General features: G+C 46.5%; 7 protein-coding genes across 7 annotated transcripts; 3 read left to right on the top strand and 4 right to left on the bottom strand.

Annotated features, from left to right (window-relative positions):
• Nucleotides 1–340: 340 nt before the first annotated feature.
• HD556DRAFT_1306594 (uncharacterized protein) lies at nucleotides 341–2119 on the top strand (the record flags this gene model as incomplete). The annotated part of the gene is made up of 5 exons (XM_041299933.1): nucleotides 341–535; nucleotides 603–971; nucleotides 1023–1265; nucleotides 1318–1446; nucleotides 1499–2119. The coding sequence occupies 5 exons, from the start codon at nucleotides 341–343 to the stop codon at nucleotides 2117–2119; spliced, it is 1557 nt and encodes a 518-aa protein (XP_041162565.1).
• A 158-nt stretch (nucleotides 2120–2277) lies between these two features.
• Nucleotides 2278–2604, bottom strand: HD556DRAFT_1306593 (uncharacterized protein; the record flags this gene model as incomplete). Its single annotated transcript, XM_041299932.1, has 1 exon — nucleotides 2278–2604. One exon carries the CDS (start codon nucleotides 2602–2604, stop codon nucleotides 2278–2280), a length of 327 nt encoding a protein of 108 aa, XP_041162564.1.
• A 616-nt stretch (nucleotides 2605–3220) lies between these two features.
• Nucleotides 3221–3661, bottom strand: HD556DRAFT_1220263 (uncharacterized protein; the record flags this gene model as incomplete). The annotated part of the gene is made up of 1 exon (XM_041296782.1): nucleotides 3221–3661. A coding segment is annotated over one exon (441 nt), but the record flags the coding sequence as incomplete, so codon positions are not given.
• Nucleotides 3662–5655: 1994 nt separating this feature from the next.
• Nucleotides 5656–7559, top strand: HD556DRAFT_1441012 (uncharacterized protein; the record flags this gene model as incomplete). The annotated part of the gene is made up of 3 exons (XM_041306208.1): nucleotides 5656–5873; nucleotides 5926–6281; nucleotides 6337–7559. 3 exons carry the CDS (start codon nucleotides 5656–5658, stop codon nucleotides 7557–7559), a joined length of 1797 nt encoding a protein of 598 aa, XP_041162562.1.
• Nucleotides 7560–7820: 261 nt separating this feature from the next.
• HD556DRAFT_1441011 (uncharacterized protein) lies at nucleotides 7821–8677 on the bottom strand (the record flags this gene model as incomplete). The annotated part of the gene is made up of 5 exons (XM_041306207.1): nucleotides 7821–7834; nucleotides 7883–8023; nucleotides 8107–8391; nucleotides 8446–8523; nucleotides 8578–8677. The coding sequence occupies 5 exons, from the start codon at nucleotides 8675–8677 to the stop codon at nucleotides 7821–7823; spliced, it is 618 nt and encodes a 205-aa protein (XP_041162561.1).
• A 237-nt stretch (nucleotides 8678–8914) lies between these two features.
• On the top strand, nucleotides 8915–11561 carry HD556DRAFT_1441010 (uncharacterized protein; the record flags this gene model as incomplete). Its single annotated transcript, XM_041306206.1, has 7 exons — nucleotides 8915–9064; nucleotides 9113–9329; nucleotides 9382–9806; nucleotides 9860–10087; nucleotides 10143–10196; nucleotides 10365–10551; nucleotides 10582–11561. The coding sequence occupies 7 exons, from the start codon at nucleotides 8915–8917 to the stop codon at nucleotides 11559–11561; spliced, it is 2241 nt and encodes a 746-aa protein (XP_041162560.1).
• A 7277-nt stretch (nucleotides 11562–18838) lies between these two features.
• HD556DRAFT_1289309 (amino acid transporter) lies at nucleotides 18839–21564 on the bottom strand. The gene is made up of 13 exons (XM_041299370.1): nucleotides 21064–21564; nucleotides 20945–21011; nucleotides 20863–20895; nucleotides 20720–20810; nucleotides 20570–20671; nucleotides 20429–20520; nucleotides 20319–20381; nucleotides 20196–20266; nucleotides 20112–20148; nucleotides 19914–20061; nucleotides 19555–19867; nucleotides 19195–19499; nucleotides 18839–19139 (listed from the first exon to the last, which is right to left on the bottom strand). Exons 1-12 carry the CDS (start codon nucleotides 21118–21120, stop codon nucleotides 19200–19202), a joined length of 1374 nt encoding a protein of 457 aa, XP_041162559.1. The 5' UTR covers nucleotides 21121–21564; the 3' UTR covers nucleotides 18839–19139; nucleotides 19195–19199.
• Nucleotides 21565–22414: the final 850 nt, after the last annotated feature.

Raw genomic sequence — 22414 nt, 5'->3', positions numbered from 1 at the left:
CAATTATTGTCAATGCATTATGTATTTAAGTAAGTCGTGATGATGCTCTGTTTAATTTGTGCGTGTGATATTGATGTGATGCTGCCGCCTTATTACATCCACAGGGTCTCATTCTGATATTCGTTTGAACAACGCTGCAACCTTTATCAGAACCATCAATGCGCATCATTACATATATTCAACGAGTCTAAGGTGCGTATCAATTTGTTAGTTAATGTCATGACATGTCGTCGCCGCCCCAATAGCACATGCTAGGGTCAATTTAAAGCTCGTGCGATTGACTAACACTCCAGTTTTCTGTTCTCGACGTTTGCTTGACTGTTTCACTAATACTAATACTATGCCTCCAATTCAGCGCAACCAAGGCGAAGACTTCACTCAAGCAATCAATGACGTCGACAGTGACTCCACCCGCAACTCAGATGGAACTGATAGCCTTAGCGACTCAGATTTGGACGATGATGCAGACTTGATGCGGATTCGCGACACCATTGCTGCCCCAACCGCTAACATGTCAACTCAAGATCTTCGCAAGGTAACTGTCGTTTTGCTACACACAGACAATGTTTGTAGTAATAACTAATAATCGTATCTACTAACAGGCGCTTGAAATCGCGCAAAAACTTCTTTTTGACATGCGTGGAAAGTACCAGGAATCATTGAAGAAGATTGCTTTACTCGAGGCTACCGTTTCGAAAGGTCGGAAGACAAAGCTTACAAAGAAAGATCTTGCCCTTGCCGCCAAGGAAGACAGCATCAAAAATTTTGGACGCAAGTTCTCTATCACCCACTGCTTATGGGTCGAAACGTCTATTTTCCCCTTGCGTGAGCCACCTCCCAGAATCGACCTCTCAAGCAAGGAGCGATGGCTCTCACCGCTATCCATCCAGGATGGCATTAAAGCTGAACTTTTCCAATTCATACCGCCAGCTGACCATAATATGATGGCTCATAAAAACTTTGGCTCCCATGTAAGCCCTCCCATCTTTGATTGCGCTCGATGATAAACTTAGTCTGTCCAGTTTGTGAAAGGCGTCAATAATGTTCGTGCCGAAATGCTCTCAGATGTCAAGTCATGCGCGGCAGCCATTTTTGGCTTAGATGCCAAGTTTTTTATATGCGGTTATGCACGGGACACAGAGCCTTCTTGCAAATCTCTGCTCCTTAACCCCCAAGGCCAGTACACGAAGTTTGCGCCGATTCTTTTCCCTCGTCCGGACCATCTCCTCAGAGATCAGTTTTTGAAAACAGCAAAACTTGTTTATGTAGGTTCTTGCCTCCCCTCTCTAAATAGAACTAACTAAATAGCATTTATAGATTCTGAAAGTGTCACTCTTTGGCCGGTCGTCGCTCGCTGCCAATGCAGTTCCCACTCCGAAAACAAAGGCGAAAATATGGGAGCTACGTGCTGTAACACCGGGTCTCATTGCTGCAGCAGCCATTGTCGTACGTGTTGTCTCTTATGCTGCACAATATTGACACTTAATACGAGTTTCAGGCTATATTTGTCCTTTCCGGTGACAAAGAGTTGGTTGAAGTTGGCGACAAATCTCGCATACCATACAAAGACTACCATAACTACTACCGACAATCGCTGTTGACTGGAGGTGCCTGGGCAGACGGAGTCTTCACCTTTTTCAACAACTCCTTGTTTTCCACTTCTTCTGCCGCAACTCTCCTTGATTCAGACTCGATGTTACTAGGCGACTTGACGAGTGGTCCGCATGACAGCTGGGAAGAAATGTTTGAGCATGCAATGGAGACTGGGGCGGAACTACCAGAACTGAATATGATTCAGACGTCGTTGGTTGGTCCTGTCATCGAAGCATCTTCTTCTGCACCCGGACCCCAGTCAATCTCTGCTGCCATGCAAGGTCTAGCTTTGGCCGAGCACCTACCACCTGCAGCAGTCGACGAGGATGTTGAAGCAGAGCCTGTAGCTCCTGTTGCTGCTCAGAAGCCGAAGCCGAAGCCGAAGCCAAGGCGGAAGGGCAAGGCTGCAGCTGCTGACAGTAACATTTCAGAAGATCAAGCTCCTGCCAATGTTGAACCTGAGGTTTCATCATTAGTAGTCAGTGGCAGTGGTGTGCGAAGGGGCCGATCAAAGACCACTAAGTAATATAATAGATTTTCTTCGTCTCATGTCACTCGTCGATGTACTTAGATTGTTCTTGATGTCGTTGGATTAGTAATACAATCAACAACAACAAACATTTGATGTGAAAGACTTGGAAGTCTTTCGTTCAACTTGTCATATCATTTCAACTATAAACAAAATTAAGTCTTGTCGTTGTCGACTGTCTCATGTCCTGCCAACCTCCACTCCCGTTGTCTCCTTGAACTTGCCGTGCTGCCGTTGACGCCTGCCTCCAACCACTCCCGTCTCCTTGAACTTGCCGTGCTGCCGTTGATGCCTGCCTCCAACCACTCCCGTCTCCTTGAACTTGTCGTGCTGCCGTTGACGCCTGCCTCCAACCACTCCCGTCTCCTTGAACTTGCTGTGCTGCCGTTGACGCCTGCCTCCAACCACTCCCGTCTCCTTGAACTTGTCGTGCTGCCGTTGATGCCTGCCTCCAACCACTCCCGTCTCCTTGAACTTGTCATGCTGCCGTTGATGCCTGCCTCCAACCACTCCCGTCTCCTTGGACTTGTTGTGCTGCCGTCGTGCCTGCCTCCAACCACTCCTGTCTCCTTGAACACGCTGCTAGGAATGGGATTTGGTCATCAACTGCCTCTCCGGGTCTCATCCATCCGTTTGTCCAAGGTTAGTAAGACTGATATCATATTTGTATTGTCTCCAACTCAAAAATTGTCCCCACCAGAATTATTATTTCAAAACGAAACGGGAGTGATTGAGGAACGCTTGGAACGCAATTGGGAGCAATTTTACAATATTATTATTAATAGTGCTATTATTATATTAAATAAAAGACTGCGTAATTTCAAGACCTTGGAAGGATACTTGTCGCTTCCAATGATATTCCAATTAGGGTATATAGAGCATTGGTCAAAATCTTGCCCTTGCATTGGAACGGTCTTGGGACCCACTTGCAAGACCCTCTATATTGCTTCTAAGCGGCTTCCAAAATTTTCGGGTTCCCTTCCAAGCGAATTGTAATGCCGCCGGTAAATTGAGGCCTTCCAATCCATTTTAAGGCATGCCAACCAAAATTAGAAATTTCTGACATGTACTCCCTAGTGGAAACTGCCATATCACACAATGTGAGGCACGAGTCTCTACACTGCACTCGAGGTTGTCTAACAGAAAGTCGTCCAAGACAGCAAATGTGAATGCAGTTTTTGGTCTTGTGAAAGACGCCGGGAACAAGCCTGCTTGAAAGAGCTGCATGTCTCGGCTGAGAGCACCGGGGCATTGGCAATAACATATGGAAAGGGAGTGAATGCCGGACTTGTCTACTACAGTTATTGCCGGATGATCTGGGTCTCTGACTGGTTGAATGAAAGGTCCCTCCAGATAATCGTCATCTATATTGTCATCAGTATCTGACCACTGAAAGAAGTCTGATGAGTCATCGGTGCTGCTGGGACATGGAGTGCTGTCGTGAGAAAGGTGAATGTGCAGGCCAACTTTAATGAGTGAAGTTTCTTGAAAAAATGATCCGGTCCATTGACTGATGCGATGGAATGGATGTCTTTGATGTTGAATTCTGCAACAGTCTGTGCAAAAGAGTGGCTCATTGAAACAGCCATGACATCTATACACCCCATCCTTCTTGCAGACTGAGCAAAGTCGGTTGGCTGGTGGGGCTTCTCTGATCATGAGTGAATTTATGTAGTCCTTGAACTTGCATTTCCATTGCCGGAGATATGCATTCTGACTCTGTATGGTCCGGTCAGACTAGGGAAATGAAGATAACTGTTGCTTGCCTGAGATTTTGGAAATTTAGGCTGGGGGATGTCACCTTGGTCAAAGTCAAAGTCAGCACCTTCATAGAGCAAGTGAGGGGACCCAGATTTATGCTTCGAGGGAGATTTTGTTGGTGATGATGTTACCGACTTTGTTTTCCAAGCCCATGAATCTTTGACCCAAGATGACCTGGATCCTCTGGTTGTAGTTTTTTCCTTGAGCTTATACAGCTGAGGCAATCGTTTCTTTGTAGGAGGGGTGTATGTGATTCCCTTTTGTTTGGTATTTGTCATATTGACTGGAAAGGATCAGTGTGCTATAAACTTGATGACCGGTAGCCTAGCACATGACTTCACTGCTGTGGCTTCCATCAATTCCGGACTCCAGGTGATTTGAACCGTTGAGATTACCACATTTTCCCTTCTTAGTCATTGAACGGCCCAGTCATCAAGGGACCAATTGATCTGGTGTTGTCCAGACTCGGAATGGTTTGACCGGTTGGAATTACCACATTGTTCCTGTGATCTCACCGAAGATCTTGCAATGTTACCTGTATGGGATATATTAAGGTTGGAGTGACTGAGGTTGCCATAGTTGCATCACACAACAAACACCATAATCCTGCCATTGACCCGAGTCACATGGATTTCATGTTCAAGTTACATGACAATTGACTGGATAAAGTACATCGACTGGAGGTTACATTTCAAGGTTTAAATACTTCTTTCTAGCCAGTGTTCTGGAGTGTTGGTGGTAGAAAAGTGATTCAGTTAATTGAGAGGGTATTCAGTTAATTAAGAGGGTTCGGCAGTAATATATACTTCTTTTGATTAGATGACTGACGAGTCTGGCAAAGTAAATACATTGATTAAACTTCAGTGAAGGGCACTGGCATTACAAAACATGCTCTGAGAGAACAGTTCAAACCAAATAACCAACTCTAGAGACACAAACAGGCTTCTTGTTTGATCTTCAGGACACCGGCTGTTTGTGTCCACATTCATGCTGGCCTCCAAAGTCATTTGTGATGATACTTACTTGAGCAAGTCATGGAATATGATTGCACAGGGCCTGTATCCAGTATTTGAGAGCTGTATGCTGCCCATATACTATATAATACAAGTCTAAGTCCATATGTTTTTACAGTTCTACATTCTATGCATCAGAAACACATGGGATGTTGAGGGAATCATACCAATGAACTAGTATTGGACAATCCCTTGTTTGGTTTGCAGTCACGTACATCAGTTATGTAATCTATTACTGTGAGATACACATGCATCCTTTCTTCTACCAAGATGTCCACTGCTCCTCAACTACTTTGCCATGCCCTGATCCAACTCATCAGTCGACAGCCCAAAAAGGACCAAGCAGAAGAAATTGACCGAGGAAGAGGTGCTGGTCTTAAAATCACACCTAGAAGAATGGAAGGAAGCCGCTGCCAATGATAGAAAAAAGATTCTGAAGGCCGTCATAAAAGAGGCCAAGGTACATGCCCCTGCTATGGATGACCGGTCATTGAAGAACAGGAAATATGTGAGCAGTAGAACTTCAAATTTATACATGATGACCAACTTTTATCATGATGTATCAAGACATACTGGGACTAGTTATATAACCGGAGGCCTGAAAAGACTCGAGAAAAGAAAGCCAGCAAGTTTGGTCAAAAATAGACTTCCCGGTCGGTCATAGAACAACTGCGCAAGGAGGAGATCATTGAAAAGACCGGAGCGATGCCAGGATCGAAGAAATTTATTGAAAGATATCAGACAACACTCACTGCAGTCATGGCCAGTCTATCTAAAGAGAAGCTGGAGGAGGCTCAGAACACTGCAATTGAGTGGTCTGCCAAGGCTCCTCCTGCAGCAGTCCAGGCGGACTTTGCGAAGAAGAAAGCACCTGGTATGATGAAGGATCTGGCAACCAAGTTGTGGAAGCAGGCCGGTATGAGAATTTTCATATTGTCAGCATGGAAAACAGAGGAAGATGAAGTGCAGATCAACGGGTGAGTTCCACTTCACACTCAACCGGTAAAGATATACTGATCCGGTTGAAAGAATTGACTTCAATGAAAAGTTGGAGGGCAATAGTTTTACCGATACGAAGGACTGGAAGTCCATGTTATCAGAGTGGAATGCCTATGCTGTGGAAGAGTTTGGTGAGCTTCTGTTTGAAAATCTTGCGCCATTTAGTCAAGTACTTATCCGACCTGGGGTGATACCAGAAGTTGACCTGAATAATGATGACAATGATAATGAGGGGGAGGTGAAGAAGAGCAGGAAGAAAGGCGGAAAGAAGGACAATTATCCTTTGGAGGTGGATAGCTATGGGCTTCCGGTCATACCGGACGTCAAAGAGCTTAACCTAGAGAGTAAAAAGTGTCTTATAAGAACGTTCCTCACAAAACACTACAGTCAGTTTCACAAATGATGCATCTGGAGTTGATGCACTGACTGGCTATTTTTCAGGATTGTGCAGCCAACAACCAAAGGTGTCTGTTCCTTGGGCCTCAGTGAGGATGGCTCAGGGTGACTTTATTGCAGCCAAGTTTTTACCTACTGGTTGGAAGCTCGATGATCTGTCAAAGATTCGGTTGGCTGATGCAGACCGGCTGTTAGAGTTGTGGTGTCAAAGACAGAAGGACCAGGTTCACCCAACCTTTGAATTTAAAGGCTGGGAAGGTGATGATAAGACAATGAGAGAACTGGCAGAGATAATCTCCGGCGATAGTTCTGACATGAGACCCAGGGTTCCAGTGAAAAAGTCCACCGGAAAGCGCACCGGGAGGGTGGAACAGCCGTCTAGTAGTGAGGATGAGGACAAGGATAATGAAGATGAAGAGGAGAAGGACGACGATGACGATGACGATGACGATGACGATGACGATGACGACCGCCCATCACCACCTCCAAAGTCGAAATCTATCAAAAATCGCCCACCGGTCAAGAAATCCATACCTGTCCCACCACCACCTTCAAAAGCAAAATGGACCAATACTCTCCGCAGGGCTAGTCCGGCTTCAGAGCAGGAAGATACTAGCCCACCGGTCAAGAAATCCATACCAGTCCCACCACCACCTTCAAAGGCAAAATGGACCAATACTCTCCGCAGGGCTAGTCCAGCTTCAGAGCAGGAAGATACTCGCCCACCGGTCAAGAAATCCATACCGGTCCCACCACCGCCTTCAAAGGCAAAACAGACCAATACACGCCACAGGGCTAGTCCGGCTTCAGAGCAGGAAGATACTAGCCTACCGGTCAAGAAATCCATACCGGTCCCATCGCCACCTAAATCAAAATCAACCCAAAAGAGGGGTAGGGCTCTTCCCATTCAATCTGATTTAGAGTCCGATGGTCGGCCACCAGTCAAAAAATCCAAGCTGACTGCAAGTGGGAGGGGACAGGCAGAAGACAACACCAGCACCAGTTCTGCACAATCAACCAGTAATGATGACAATGATCCTGTGCCTTCGCAACATCCTTCTAGAAGTCGTGCATTTGGCCCTACATCAGGTGTCCATGCCAAGAATAAAACTAACAAAACACCGGTGCCCAAACCAATGCCCCCTGCCCCAAGAAGGGCCACCGGCAAGAAAGCCACAGGATCTGAAGCCCAGACTACCAATGCAGAGCCAAAGTGCTCTCATAGAAGTACAAAGGCCTCTTATAAAGCTCAGTATATGCAATTGTAGTAATTTGGATCTTTGCAAGCAAGTATTCTAGTGATATGTGTAGATAGCATTTGACTGTAAATATATACTTCACGTTGAAAGTCGAGATATCAATATCAGTTGACATGCCAACAATAACTCTTGTGTGCAGTCAAGAACTTGCTCTCTCGCAAAGGCTTCGTCCGGCGACATTGCATGACCAGCCCGGTCCATATGCAACCGGTGCATTGCCACACGCAAATCACCTACAGCCCGTTGAATTACAAATCCAATGGGATCTGGTCAACTGATGGCGACTAAATTTAAATGATTAGAACAATATCTGGAACATCAAGAAGGCTTACAAGACTGATCCGGATCAACATGCACCACATCCATCTCGAAACCCATCTCTAAAGGATTTTTTTCTGGTGGAATATTATTCCCTTTATCCAGCGAGTCATCTGCCAGATGTGTGTTGAAGCCCATTTCAAGAGCCCCATCTTCTAGTCACATATCGTTTCAAATGAGTATGTCAGTATATGAGATGTAGATTCCAGCTACATGCCTGTGTTGCCGGCCGGATCACTGACGTCAATATCAAACCCCAAATCGAGCATATCCTCATCGTCCGGCTGTGGGGGAAATCCCAAGTCCAACATCTCACCATTTGACCGGTCATCATCAGACAAGGTGGGGAATTGCATATCCAACATGTCTGATTGTGGTTGGTTGTGGTTGTTGGTCATCCGGTCGTAATCAGATGAAGGAAATCCCAAGTCCAATGACCGGCCGTCATCTGCCGTTTCAAAGTTCACCGTCTTCAATCTTTTACCGTCTTTCCACCCATCATGAGCTGACAGGACATCTAGATCTGTAAAATCAATATGAATTGTCCTTACCATCGCTTAGCATGAGATGAACTCACATTCGCCCATGCTTGAACAAACCATGAAAGGGTTGTGGTAAGTGCGCTCCTCTCTCCCTGGCTCCAAGATGCTAAATACTGGAATGCCGGATAATGTCAACTGGTATGTTGTGGGAGGTGATGGTTTCTTACCTACATCCTCACTAGATACATGTAGATTATGCTGAGCAATCGCCGATGATTGCATCCTTCTTTTTTTCTGGAATGGGTCATACAAATCCACGGTCCTCATGATAGCACTGGAAGAATCAATGTTCTACAGAAGGCTGCGACCGGATGATTTACTCACAGGTTGGTTGGCAAAAATTCATAACTGATGACGTGTCAACAATGAAGGTGAACAATGGACTCGGATATGTCTGAGTCGGCCCGGATAGCTGGTTATTGAAAATTTTATAAGTGTGGTTGTTTTACACATCTCTTCTGGGTGACCTGTCCACTAGCTCTCTATTGTAATTGTCTCACTACCATGTCTTCTCACTCTGCTTCTGCTGCTGCTGCTGCCAACCAGGCTCTCATCGCTCTTGTTGCCCGGCTCAATGAGATGGTTCAAGAGGTTCTCCAGTCGCAGTCTGAGGACGAGAAAATGGACTTGAGCTGTGAGATTGCTCGCGAAGTGGTATGTTTGTCGTCCTGTCAGTTGCCTGTATTGACACTAGGGTCCCAGAATGTCGTGATTTGTTCATATGGGAGTGACACTTCATATGTTCCCCCTGGCCTGCTGTCACTTGCAGCTGAGATCTTTTGTGCTCAGAGGCGCACTGCACAATTGGTGGTAGTACCGGATTGGAACCGTCTTGGTAACAATCAGGATATGTGCATGAAGCATCCATTGTACAGTAAGACATTGGGTCATGCACCACCTGTTTCACCTGCAGCTACTGGTAAGCACATTCCTCCTCATCCCACCTGTACTCACACCTGTGACTGCACTAGCTCCTGCACCTGCGCCGGTACCTGCGCCTGCACCGGTACCTGCTCCTGCTCCTGCCCCGGTACCTGTGCCTGCCCCAGTACCTGCTCCTGCTCCTGCACCGGTACCTGCGCCTGCACTGGTACCTGCCTCTGCACCTTCGCTGGTACCGGCGCCACATATCAGCATTCGCATACCCAAAGATGTAGCACCCGGTGGGACAGCAGCAGCAGGGCCATCAACAAACCGGAAATGCCGACTCAGCAGCCCTCCTTTGCCTCGAGTCAATTGGGCCCGGAAGCCTGCCCCAAAGTTGAAGGAAATTTTGTCTGACACTGACACTACCGACAATGACAAGGTGAAGGGGAAGGGGAAGGGGAAGGCAAAAGCACTGGAAGATGACAGCGATGAGGATGGTGAGGGGATCGATGTAGATGATCTTTCAGACGTTGAGGCAAGTTTGTTTGTTGAGATATTCAACATTACTAATGCAACAAGCAGCCCCCAAAATCAACTCGTAGGGCTGTAATCATTGTAAAAAAGAAGGGCAGTGCATCGAAGGCAAGTCAGCAGGTTGTGATTCAGGATGATGAAGAGGATGAATTGGAGGATGAGGATGATGATACACAAGGCAGGCCAAAGGCAAGTTCATTATTCTTCTTCACATTTGCCAGTCTATCGCTCATCCGGATGCAGGCCACTGTCAGACCAGGGAAACGACAAAAACTGGTAGGATTTGCTTGTCATAGCACAGGTGATATAAAACGCTAACATTATTGAATAGTCCATGCAGCCCAAGGGCAAGGCCACCAGTAAGAAGGGCAAAGTGCCACAACCGGTGTGTCTTCCAGTCAATGCCATGCTTTACCAAACTAATTCTCCATAGCCCCGTGTTGATGAACCCCATCTGCCTTGTGACAGATGTCTGGCAAAGAATGTTGAGTGTTGCCCCTGATTGACGAAGAAAGGTGAGATCGCCTTGACTTGCTCATTGTGCTATCTGTAGAAGATGGCATGCATCCGGACTAACACAGAGAGCACACACACCACCTCTTCCACCGCCATTACCCCCATCACCGTCACTGCACCACCTGCAGCCGCAGTCGCCACTTGCTCCAAGACCATCCGGTCCAAAGCCACCGGAGAGAAGATGGGTGGGAAATCCAAGATGAAAGGCAAGTCTTTTGTTTCCGGTTACTTTCTATTCTAATGTATTCTTGTAGGCAAGGATATCTGGCACCCCAATCCTATCCAAGAGGAAGAGGACAACATCAACGATGTCCAGATGGTTGGTGCCGGCGGTTCTGTACAACAACCAGCCCCTTTGGCATCGGCAAACGATTTCCCTGCTGATCATTGGGTGGAGCCCGGCAATGATCAGATGCCACCTTCATCACCGGCCATGGCCTCAGAGGACGATATCCGGTTCTCGCCGTTACCTGTCGATTACAACCAGGCCTCCCCTGCCTTTCCTTCCGGACCCGGTCAATCCACCCAATACCCTCTCTCTCATGACGAGATGGAGGCCATGTTGGCCCAAATTCGCATTGATATGGAGGAACTGCGCACACACGATCGAATGGAAATTGACATCCGGCATGATCGCTTGGAGCGTTGCATGGACATCGCCGAGGCATCTGATAGCGCCATGGCCATGCAGATTGATGACATAGGGCGGGATATGCGTGTGCAGAAGGGACTCCTTGCTGAGTGCACAGCTGAAGTAAGAGGCATTGTCAGGTATCTGAGGGAGCAAAGATCCAGTCAAGCAACAGTGTCAACTCCACCAACATTTAATCCACCCCCGATGACAGCCCACAACCCATCTATCAGTGCGTTTGCTCGCACTGTGACCAACAATGTGTTCACTCCAGATATCTCTTGGATGGGTGCCCAGACCGGTGGTGATATGTTGGGTGATACTGCAGATGGATCACCGGTTGCAAGGCACAACCGGGTGCCATCCAATTCCACCATCATCCCTTCACTGACCATGAGGGAATCCGGCTCATCTGTTCCTCCGGTTGGTGCACCACCTGTGCAATCTCCTATTCTCCCGGTCGCCGGGCCATCAAATGTGCCGGCTGAGGCGCAGTCCATCTCGGCTCCTTTGCCATGCCCGCGATTTGGACCTCTATCGCACCAAGGTCGGTCAGTGAGTGCTAGGTATCCAAGCAAGCCTTCCGGTGATGGGCCGACATAATACTAGCCTATATCATTTATGTTTTTGTATGTACTAGTCGTCTACATTGTGTTGTCAACCTCTGGTGCTTTCAATGTTGAAGACAATGCATCATATAATCGCACAACCTGAATTTCAGTAGTGAGAATGTTGCTGTACTGGATGGTATTTCCACCATCATCTATCACACAATGCTCTTCCGGCTCATATGTATCATCCATTTCACTCTATCACACAGCGGACGTCCAGCTCATCTGTATCATCCATTTCACCTTCACCTCTATCACACAGCAGACATCCGGCTCATCTGTATAATCCATTTCACCTTCACCTCTGTCCCGCAATGCTCTTCCAGCTCATCTGTATCATCCATACCGGCAAATATTTCCATTGTCCACCGGATGGAATATCATGAGGCCCACCTGTCTCCATTGCACCCGGTACCCCCGGCCCACTCATCTTCTATTGTGCTTCACATACTGGCCCACTCGTCTCCATTTCACCCATACCCCCGGCCCACTCGTCTTCCATTGTACTTCGCATACCGGCCCACTCGTCTCCATTGTACTTCGCATACCGGCCCACCCGTCTCCATTGCACCCCATACCCCCGGCCCACTCATCTCCATTGCACCCCTACCCTCGGCCCACTCGTCTCCATTGCACCCCTACCCCCAACCCACTCGTCCCCATCATACCCATCTCCCTGGCCCACTCATTTACATTGCACACCATTCAGCCGGCCCACTCGTCTCCATCGCTCATTGCATTCACTACTATTTACATAGATATCCTATATAGTACATTACTATACTACCATCTACACTATATACCACCGGCCCATCTGTTTGCAACAGGTACACACAACCCTGCAGCCCACTCGTCTACCATGGTACAATTGTTGTCATGGGCCCACATGGGCTGGCCCACCTCTATTGCTACATCGTCACCCTCAGCTGTCCATCTAATACGGTTGAATTCACTGAAGGGGCTCTCTCCCCCATCAAACAGAAATCCCCTTTTCCCATCGAACCAAAGACCTCAGACGAGATTTTACTGCTTGCACTGCTCCGCGAAACAGAAGCCACCAATGTCACGCTAAAGTGCCACATCCTTGAGCTTCAGGCCACAAATATCCTGAATGAGAGGTATTGCAAGGTCCTTCGTGGACAGCTCGCAAATCAGGAAGCGAAAAAGTGAAAAGGGAAGGAGAAAGGAAAGTTGATGGGCGATGGTTTGCCGTGTTTCCTTTCCGGCGATGAGTTCTACGAGAAAGTTGTTGAATTTGAATGCGAGCAGAAAAAGTGCGTCGCCGAGAAGAAGACGAGGAAAGATGAATGCGAGAAGAGGGCCAAAGGACTGGCAGTGTGGAAATGTCTTGAAGATGAGCACAAGATGGAGAACAAGGACCGACGAGCACAGTACCACACTGCTTTGGAGAAGTGGAACAAGGATAAATTGAGGGCAAAGGCAGAGGGGCGGAAATTCAGCGAGGCAAAACCAGTCTTGGGAAAGTTGTGTGGCCCTATTCCAAGGCCAGCACTGAATGTAGCATGTGAGGAGGATGCAGCATCTAGCGGTGGGGAAAGCTTTGATCTTGATGGCATTTCAGATGCCAGTGATGAAGACTAGTTAATGGACACTCACCCTCGTAGACCCAACATGTTGAGGCAGCCGGCAGGTCGGCAGCGGCAGTCGAGAATCTTCGTACATGCACTGTATCAGTATTAGTATCAATTGCAGAATATTGAGACACATTACCATCTGAAACTTGTCAGTTGGCATGATAATATTGTGGGGATGAACTTGGTCCAGACTGGACCATTAACACTATCAATGGACTCGATATCAATGCAAGGAGACTGCTGGTGAGACGGAGTGTGCAACTGATAATGATTTTGCTAATGTTCGATAAGCAAAGATTAGCTAATGAGTCACGTGTCTCACGGAGCGCTAATGGGCAAAAAAGAGGTCCCCTCACTGTTTTGAATGACATACACGAACGGTTGCATATTTTTTTCTGAAACTTGAGATATGCAATTTTGATATATACTACTTGTTAGGAAAAATATAACAGGGTTTTTATAAGGTGTTGTAAAAGTATGGTACCTCATTTTTCAATTTCGCATCTCAAATACCGATTGATAACTGTAAGTTCTAAGGCCTGGGATACATTTCGCCTTCCGATTTATCCCGCGAAACAGAAACAGACACTTTACTGAATGTGAGGAATTACTGACTTCAACCATCTCTTTGCAATGCCCCAGTCTTTGTAATTTTCAAATTTCTCTCCTTTTGCTATTTGCATGCTGCTACATAGTAAAGAACAACTATTCTAAGTGAACCGGTGACCATTCCCGTCTTACTGTTCGTCACTACCCCATCAACGATTTCTTTCGCATCATTGCGCGACCACTTCCCAGGCTCAAATCATGAAGGAGTACATGTCGTGGAGTAGATGGAAAGACAAGAAAAGTGAGACACACCACCAACCTTTGAAGGAGTTGAGTCGCTCATTAGTTAGGCTACAGTCTGGTCGCCTTGCTGTGATAGACAATATAGATGCTGTCAGTGCAACAATAAAGATGAGGGAGAAGAAGTGCATTGTTTGTTTGAGGTGGTATGGTTGAGGTGCTCAAATGATTTCTTTGAGGTGAGAGGATGCTGGTGATGATAGCAAAATGACTTGCTTTTATATCATCACGAAAAGGCTTTGCAAAATGGTTATGCTTGGGCCAGTGCTTGACGAATGATACTGCGGCAGAATCTATCCCTCCTGGTCATCCCGTGGGTTCTGCCTCAGTCGTGCTGCACTGGTGGTGCGGCCATGACGTGGCAAGGAATGCCACGTCAAAACTGCTGATAGCCGGCCTACATTAATTCCTGACTCCATCCCAGTGATCTTGGCAGAACTCCAGGGGATTTAAGACTTGCAGAGATGTAATTTGGATCTTTTGACACAGTTTGAATGCCACATCGAGCCAGATCAATTGATAATTTATCTGTTGCGATACCAGACGTTGATGGTTTGTGCTGATATGATTTTATATCTGAAGGTCAGGCTATATCGACTCGAAGCCAGATAAGTTGACACAGGTCTTGACTCTCTTGTGAGCTCCAACTAGACGGTTAAACGAGACTCACAGAAACAAGTATGAGCAACTGCCTGTCTTCAATCTTGTCGGCAAATAAAAGCGGTGGAAACATACCCAATCAAACTGTGTGTCTTTTAGCTAACACCCATTTGATTTATCGCTGGCCAGTTTGAATGCTAAAAACACTATTTACACATAATTATTGATAATTGGTCTGATTATATCTAAGTTTGCGCAGGAGATACAATCTCGTTATAACGGTTCTCATGTATCACTAGATTTATGATTACTTTATCACGTCACATTCTGAAGTCAGTAGGATCAGCTATTCATGTCTCGGCACTAATTTCTCTTGTAGGTCCAATGGACCTGGGGACGGAAGTGGGGAATTATTCGCATTACCTTCACACTTTCACAATATGCACCTTTTGCTGGTGCATTGATGTCCTCGTATTGTGAACGGCGGTGAGCACCAATGCAAAGCTGATTATTAACCAGCCGCTGTCAAGACATGGGGCACCCAGGATGTGAGCACACCCTTTATCAGTGCAGTGTCAACTACAACTGGAAGTATCGGCGAGAATGATACTAACTTCTTGACTTTGTCGTTGCACTGGCAGGGTCAGTGCAGGGTCAAATGACGAAGCGAAGAGTGAGGGGTTAGGACGAGAGATCGGTGATTTGAGCGAGGGGTCTGTCGTTACGATAAAGAGAATTGTCGATGCCTGCAGGCAGGTTATGATTTAATGTTGTTAATTGAATACGCTCCTGCAGGTTCTGCCGAAATTTGTTCCATGTGACAACAGTTCTGCCAAATCGATGAGAATCGTGCCCATAAGCATATGCAGGATATAAAAGCTGGTTGTTGTCCTACAATGTTCCCTCATCCTCAGAGATATCATTCGAGATCCCTCTCAGAAGAACCCATATCACCTCGTACAGAAAATGTGTTTCTCCCTACTCGCCGTTGTCGTTGCTTTGACAGCATCAATGTCTGTCAGTGCATGTGGGGCCATAGGAACATCATGTGAAGTAGCCAACTGCTGCGCGCACCTTTTTTGTGTGAGCAGGTCGCTGTGCAACAAGAATTCAACCACATGACTCACCAACGCCCCTTAGAATAATACCATATTTCTTTGCGAGTAGGTTGGCCTACTGAACATTAGGCCGGCAGCCTGAGCAGCACGTCGCGACAGTGAGTCATGTTTCGACTTTCGCTTTGTTGCCATGGTTGATGGGTGCAATACCTAGTTTGGAGTTAATCAGCACAGTTGTTTTTGGAAAAAATTGTACTGCTCGAGAAATGTGGATGTTTGAATTTATCTAAAATGATCGACCAGTGTGCCTAGGCACAGAAAGTGCATTTTGTCGTCCTCGCGGCTGTTGTTGCTTTGACAGTGTCTATGTCTGTCACTGCATGTAAGACTGAGAGAGAGATTTGCACATCAGACTTTGAATATTGCTGCCAGAAGTTGATTTGTGCCGATAAGTATGAGCAGGTCGGCGAGTCGGCGACAGCCTGTTTGAACTTTGGTCGCAGAATTCAATCACGTGACTCATCTGCAGACCTACACTTACCAAAAGAAAAACCCCGATACACTCGGCATCCAATTGTACGTGTTCCTCCACGAGATCAGGACATGGATAAGCTGAAATTGAAATTGGCTGAATAAGGGTCACAATGACATTATATTTGAACCGAGTTTCGGCTCTCTAGTATGCATTTCGCATAATATTGCTGATTCAAATTGCGGGGTTGGCCGTGTAGAGTGCAGGTTACACCTGTTCTCAGGGTGGAGGAAGCTCGTCGCAAGCTCGCACACGCCACCATCACAGGTATCATTGCTGTCGCAACAATCACTATCCTTTACGCAAATATTTCCAGCTGGGCTACAGTTTGGTCGCCTTGCTGTGACTTCTTGTTCTTATTCTTACTCTTCAGTTCATTTCTCGAGTATGCAAGCAGCAGCAAGAGTCATGGATTCGGATTAGAATTCGCTTGTTGTAGTCGTAAGATTTGGATGTAGATTTGAACCGGTGTGTGTGTGCCTCTTGCTTTTCAGGTGGAATGACCCGGTCGAGGATCGTCGCAGGGACTTACAGAACATCATACCACGCGCGTCTCAAATAGCAGACACGACATACTGCACCACCCCACGTTGTACCAAGCTCGCGGTACTGGTCATTAATGTACTCTACGCGCCGCATGCACTCGGGCTGCGCGTTTAATCTGTGTACGCATATTTTATACTCGTCTGTTGAGATGTGTGAATATTAATTGTATATCCGATGATCAAAAACGAGAACCGGGTAGTTTGTTATGAGTGAGCTGCCTGGTACTCTGGTCATCTTGATTCAATTTGAAAACCTGCGAAGCGACGGATTCAGTTCAAACTTCAAATCAGTAATTCATGTGGTAGAACTCACATATCATCCCTAATGACACGATAAGGTCCCAGTAACGGCAGGTTATGATATAACCAATTGAACGCCATGCGGGCTGCAGGTCCTGCTGAAATTTCCGCCATCTGATAGCAACAATGATTCTGCCAAATCGATTAGAATCGTGCTTATGAGTATATGTATGCAAGATATAAAAGCTGGCCATCGTCCTACAGTATTCCCCCATTCTCACATATATCATTCGAGACCCCCTCAGAAGATTCCATATTATCTCGCACAGAAGATGCGTTTCTTTAGCCTCGCCGTAGTTGTTGCATTGACAGTATCTATGTCTGTCAGTGCATGTAGCGAAACGGAATGCGTGACAAGTGGAGATTGCTGTTATGGCATGGTTTGTAAAGATGCTAGTAACGTGAGTATGAGCAGGTCGCTGAGCAACCAGGATTCAACCACATGACTCACCTGCGCCTTAGGATGGAGACATGCTCTGTGTGGCACCCTAGCCTGTTGAAAATTGAGCCAGCAGCCCAAGTGGCACGTCGCAGTGAGGCCATATTTCTGCTTTTGCTTTGATATCATGATTTATTGTGCAATGCCTAGTCCGGAGCCAATCAGTAGTACAGCTGTTTTCAGAAGAACAAAAAATTGTACTGCTCGAGCAATGTAGATGTTTGAACACAATTTTGTTGCTGCGCTGGCAGGGTCACTGTAGGTTCAAATGATGAAGCGATGAGTAAGAGATTGGGATGAGAAACCGGTGATTCGAGTGAGCATTCTGTGGCAACAAAGAAGAGACTTGTCGATGCGTGACGGCAGGTTATGTTACGGGGTCAATAGTTGTGATCAACTGAATACGCTCCTGCATGTTCTATCGAGATTCTGCCATTTGACAGTAATAACCATTCTTCCAAATCGATCGGAATCGTGCTCATGATTATATCCAGGATATAAAAGCTGTCCGTCATCATGGTGTTTTCCCATCCTCAGAGAGATCATTCGAGATCCCCCTCAGAAGATTCCATATCATTTCGCAGAGAAAATGCGTTTCTCCAGCCTCGCCGTACTTGTTGCTCTGACAACATCTATGTCTGTCAGTGCGTGTGGCAAAGGGCTTTGCACAACAAATTCAGATTGCTGTAAAGGCATGGAATGTAGAGATGCTAATGGCGTGAGTATGAGCCGGTCGCTGGGCAATCAGGATTCAACTACATGACTCACCTGCGCCTTAGGATGGAGTGATGATCTGCGTGTGGGACTAGCCCAGCAGGTTGAAAATTGAACCGGCAGACTGGCACGTCGCGACAGTAAGCCATATTTCTGCTTTCGCTTTGTGACCGATGGTGCAACATCTAATTTGGAGTCAATACTAGGTACAATGCTCAAGCAATGTGGATGTTTGAACTTATCTGAAAATGATAGATCGATCGTGCCTAGTCTTACTCGTGGTCCACTAAACTTGAGTTCGAGAAAACGATCATTGCTGTTGATGATTAATGTTAGGGAACTGTACGAATGTGGAATGTGCGCAGCTTGAATCTGTTCGGTGGTCTCGAGCTCGAAGGAGCTCATGGATCCCTGTCTCTCTGTGATGAAGCCAGTGAAATGCCACTTTAATACGTGATAGACGTATTATTTTCTAGTACTACCAGATAGTCGAAGCCACTCACATTCATACGGGAGCACGCGTTATGATGAAAGTAAAAAAAAGGTCCTTAACATCAAAGGGTGGCGTGGGAAGCTCGAGAAGTGGTTCTCTTAATGGAGCAAGTGTTGGATGGGATGCAATGGTCGGTTGACGATGAAGAGCGATGATACTAAGTTGATAGTAGTTTTGTCAACACTGTTCCTTGCCTTGCCAAGGATGAGTATCAATTCTTAAAGATACCTCATTATCTCTGCGCAGCCGTTGCAGAGTCACCGACGGCCTACTAATGGCAAAGGCGAATTGCAGGTACTACATATAAAGGAGCAGCGAGTAAGTGAGAGTAAAACGACATGGGATATCAACCGAGTACTACGTATATAAGTGCTTAGGGAATAGAGACGGAGATGATTGCGCGAAGCTCTGGTGCACAAGAGGCTTGAGATTATTGGAATGAGATCTATTGAAATAAATATCATTTCTGAATACCGACGATTTCACGACAGCGCACCAACATTATTCATACATCCACCACTGAAACAGAGAGTTCTGCATCCTGTTGTTCCTTCTTCGATACGGAATTTTCGTCTCTGCTTCCTCCTTTCATGGACGGTGCGAGGTTGGCTACGGGTCCATTGAACCAATGGACGCCTCCATACACCGGGCAATAATACCAGGAAATCGCAAGGGCCATGTACCCTCCAAGGACCACGACTGTATAGTTCATCTCTTGTGCAGTTGTTTGCGGGGTCGAAGGAAAGAAGAAAACAATGATCATGAAGACCATCGACGACACAGCTATCGCTGCGATTGGAAAGCTCTGCACGGGCATATTAGTGCAGGAATGGTAAATGCATCCCTATAGATCAACTCGCCAATTTCCCGAGATAAAATGGGCCGGGTTTGAAATCGTTCTTGAACGCAAAGCGCGTTGTGATTGGCGTTATGAATGAGACATACGATGCAGTGATACCAATAGTGAACACCGCATTGATGGCCTCGGTGCTCACAAACGCAAGAAGCCCAATCACCAGTACAAAGATGGCGTCAAACCAAACCGTATTAACTGGTGTTTGCGTGTAGCTATTGATCCGGTACAAATATCGTGAAAAGGGAAGGGCTCCATCACGAGAAAATGCAAATGTCTGGCGAGAGCCGACCAGGAGGGAGTTCGATGCCACTATGTACCTGCTTTGTGATTAGGTTATGTGTGTCACGCGCTGCTAAAACGTACAGCGTTGAAATAATGAGACACCACAAAGCTAAGGCCCCCCTCTGCCCAAGCGAAGTGTATAAGATTTGCGCCATAGGCTGGCCGATAGGACCATTTAAGATACTTTCAAGGTCGGTGCCCATGCAAAAGGCAAGGGAAACGTTTATTCCTAGATAAGAAAATAGCATCAAGATCGGAGTGACATGTCATTCCACATACCCCAACCAAGAACGACCGACACTGCAATAGAACTGATCTACCTGGGGTGAACACAATGATTGGTCATTTTCTGATGTGACTCACGATTGCCCATGGTATTGCAGTAGCAGCGTTTGACGCCTCCTCACTCATATGGATGCTGGCATCATAACCCCCTGGTAATCAAAGGTGGTCAGGAATAGACAATCCGGGAGAAGAGGGTCTAACCTATTGAATAAAGAGGAGCCATGAAGCTCAAGATGAATGCGAATCCAGATGGCCAGCCAGCCACTGTCACTGATAGTGAGCTGCGATTGTAATTGCAAGCGGATACATACAGTTTGTGAAATTCCCTAACGCAAAACTTGCACTGTTTCGGTATTCGCGTGGCGTTGCGATTGGAAGCGCAATAATGACTATGAAGCAAAGGCTGCCGGAGGACTTGAAGCATTGGACATGGACAAATATACAACACCTACCACAGATTCACAAATGTGTATAGTCTCTGCAGTCTTGCCAAGACTTTGGTACCGAGGCTCACGAGGACTGCATGTGACAAGACCAAAGCTGCGTATATACCGCTGTGGCAACCGTTATGAGATATAGTGATTGGAAGAAGGTGTACTGACTAGAGCTGCTCGTTGGTAGTGACATATGCCTGGTCTGAGGCAATACTAATCGCGGCAGCGATTTGAATTGCGCAAGCCCAGTTCACGGAAGCTGACGCCACGCTATCAGAGGCAAATTGTTGAAAGAATGAAAATCGACTCACCGACTCCAGTGATAGTCTGTATGGTATTTGAGTCTGTAGATGTCAAGACGGGATGCACGTCATAGCGAAATGCAAGACTTACAGCCAACTATCCACGAGAGAAAATTTCGGCATCGTGGAGAAGCAAGTGAATAAGTCCAATAATATAACTAGACTTTCATAATGAGCAAATGCGAAATAATGACAACATCAAGTACATACACCTCCAGAAGTAGGTGCTGCTGATGCGAGCTCCGCCATTGCCAGCCCTATGCACATGATAAAAGGACCAGCAAATGCCCACTGCAGGGAAAAACGTTACAAAACAATGATCCCTACATATGATGAGAGTCGCCATAATCTCTTTAACCTATCCTAGTTGATCACTAGTGAACAGCTGACAGAGTACCGATGCGTCGCAGCGCATACAACCCAGGTTAATTATACAATATACCGTCGTACAACATGTTTCATGATAACCAAACACGAGCGCGATCCCGTCGGTTTGAACTCAAGACAAGTTTTGCATTGCGCGTTTCCATCATGTCAGGTCGTCAAAAAGCATCTGGTCTTGTGCGCATCTCAAAGGGTTCAAATGATGAAGCGATGGGTGAGAGTTTGGGATGAGAGACCTGGGATTCGAGTGAGGATTCTGTAATTATAAGAATTGTCAATGGCTGCTGGCAACAATGGCCGTAATCAAATAGATACGCTCCTGCAGGTTCTGCTGAAAATTCTGCCATCTGACAGCAAGAACAATTCTGCCAAATCGATCAGAATTGTGCCCATAAGCATACACAGGATATAAAAGCTGGTCGTCATCGCCCAGTGGTCCCGCGTTCTCAGAGATATCATTCGAGATCCCCCTCAGAAGATTCCATATCACCTCGCACAAAAAATGCGTTTCTCCCTCCTCGCCGTTGTTGTTGCTCTGACAGTATCTATGTCTGTCAGTGCATGTCAACCCGCAGGAGCAACCTGCGGATTAGAAGCTTGCTGCAGTCCATTAAATTGTGAAGATGTAGATGGCGTGAGTATGAGCAGGTCACTGTGCAACCAGGATTCAACCGTATGATTGACCTGCACGCCTTAGAGTGGAAAAGTTTTGACCTGCGTCTAAAAATTAAGCTGGCAGCCAGAGCGGCACGTCGCAACAGTGAGTTATGTTTCTGCTTTCGCTTTGGTATCATGGCTGATGGTGCAACACCTAGTTTGGAGTCGATTAGTACAATTGTTTTTTTCGTACTGCTCGAGTAATGTGTATGTTTGAACTTATCTGAAAATGACAGACCGTGCCTAGCCTTTCTCGTTGTCAACTAAGCTCGAGTTCGAGAGGCTGTCGAAACGAGCGATCATTGCTGTAGAAGATTAATATTGAGAGGCCGCAAGAAGATGGAACGCACTGCGCAACTTGAATCTGTTCGTCTAGCGTTGGTCTCGAAGGCTAGCTCATGAATCTGTCTCGATTGTAATTGAGCCAACGAGAGGCCACTTTTTTGCCGATTGAGATTCATGACGGACGTATTATTTTCCGGTATATGGCAGCTAGTCGAAAAGAGAATCAACCGGACCT

This window comes from Suillus plorans, assembly GCF_016647745.1.
Source record: "Suillus plorans strain S12 chromosome Unknown HD556scaffold_16, whole genome shotgun sequence".
NCBI classification, from domain to species: domain Eukaryota; kingdom Fungi; phylum Basidiomycota; class Agaricomycetes; order Boletales; family Suillaceae; genus Suillus; species Suillus plorans.
The sequence above is the reverse complement of the archived record's forward strand: the minus strand, read 5'-3'. Positions and strand labels throughout refer to the sequence as shown.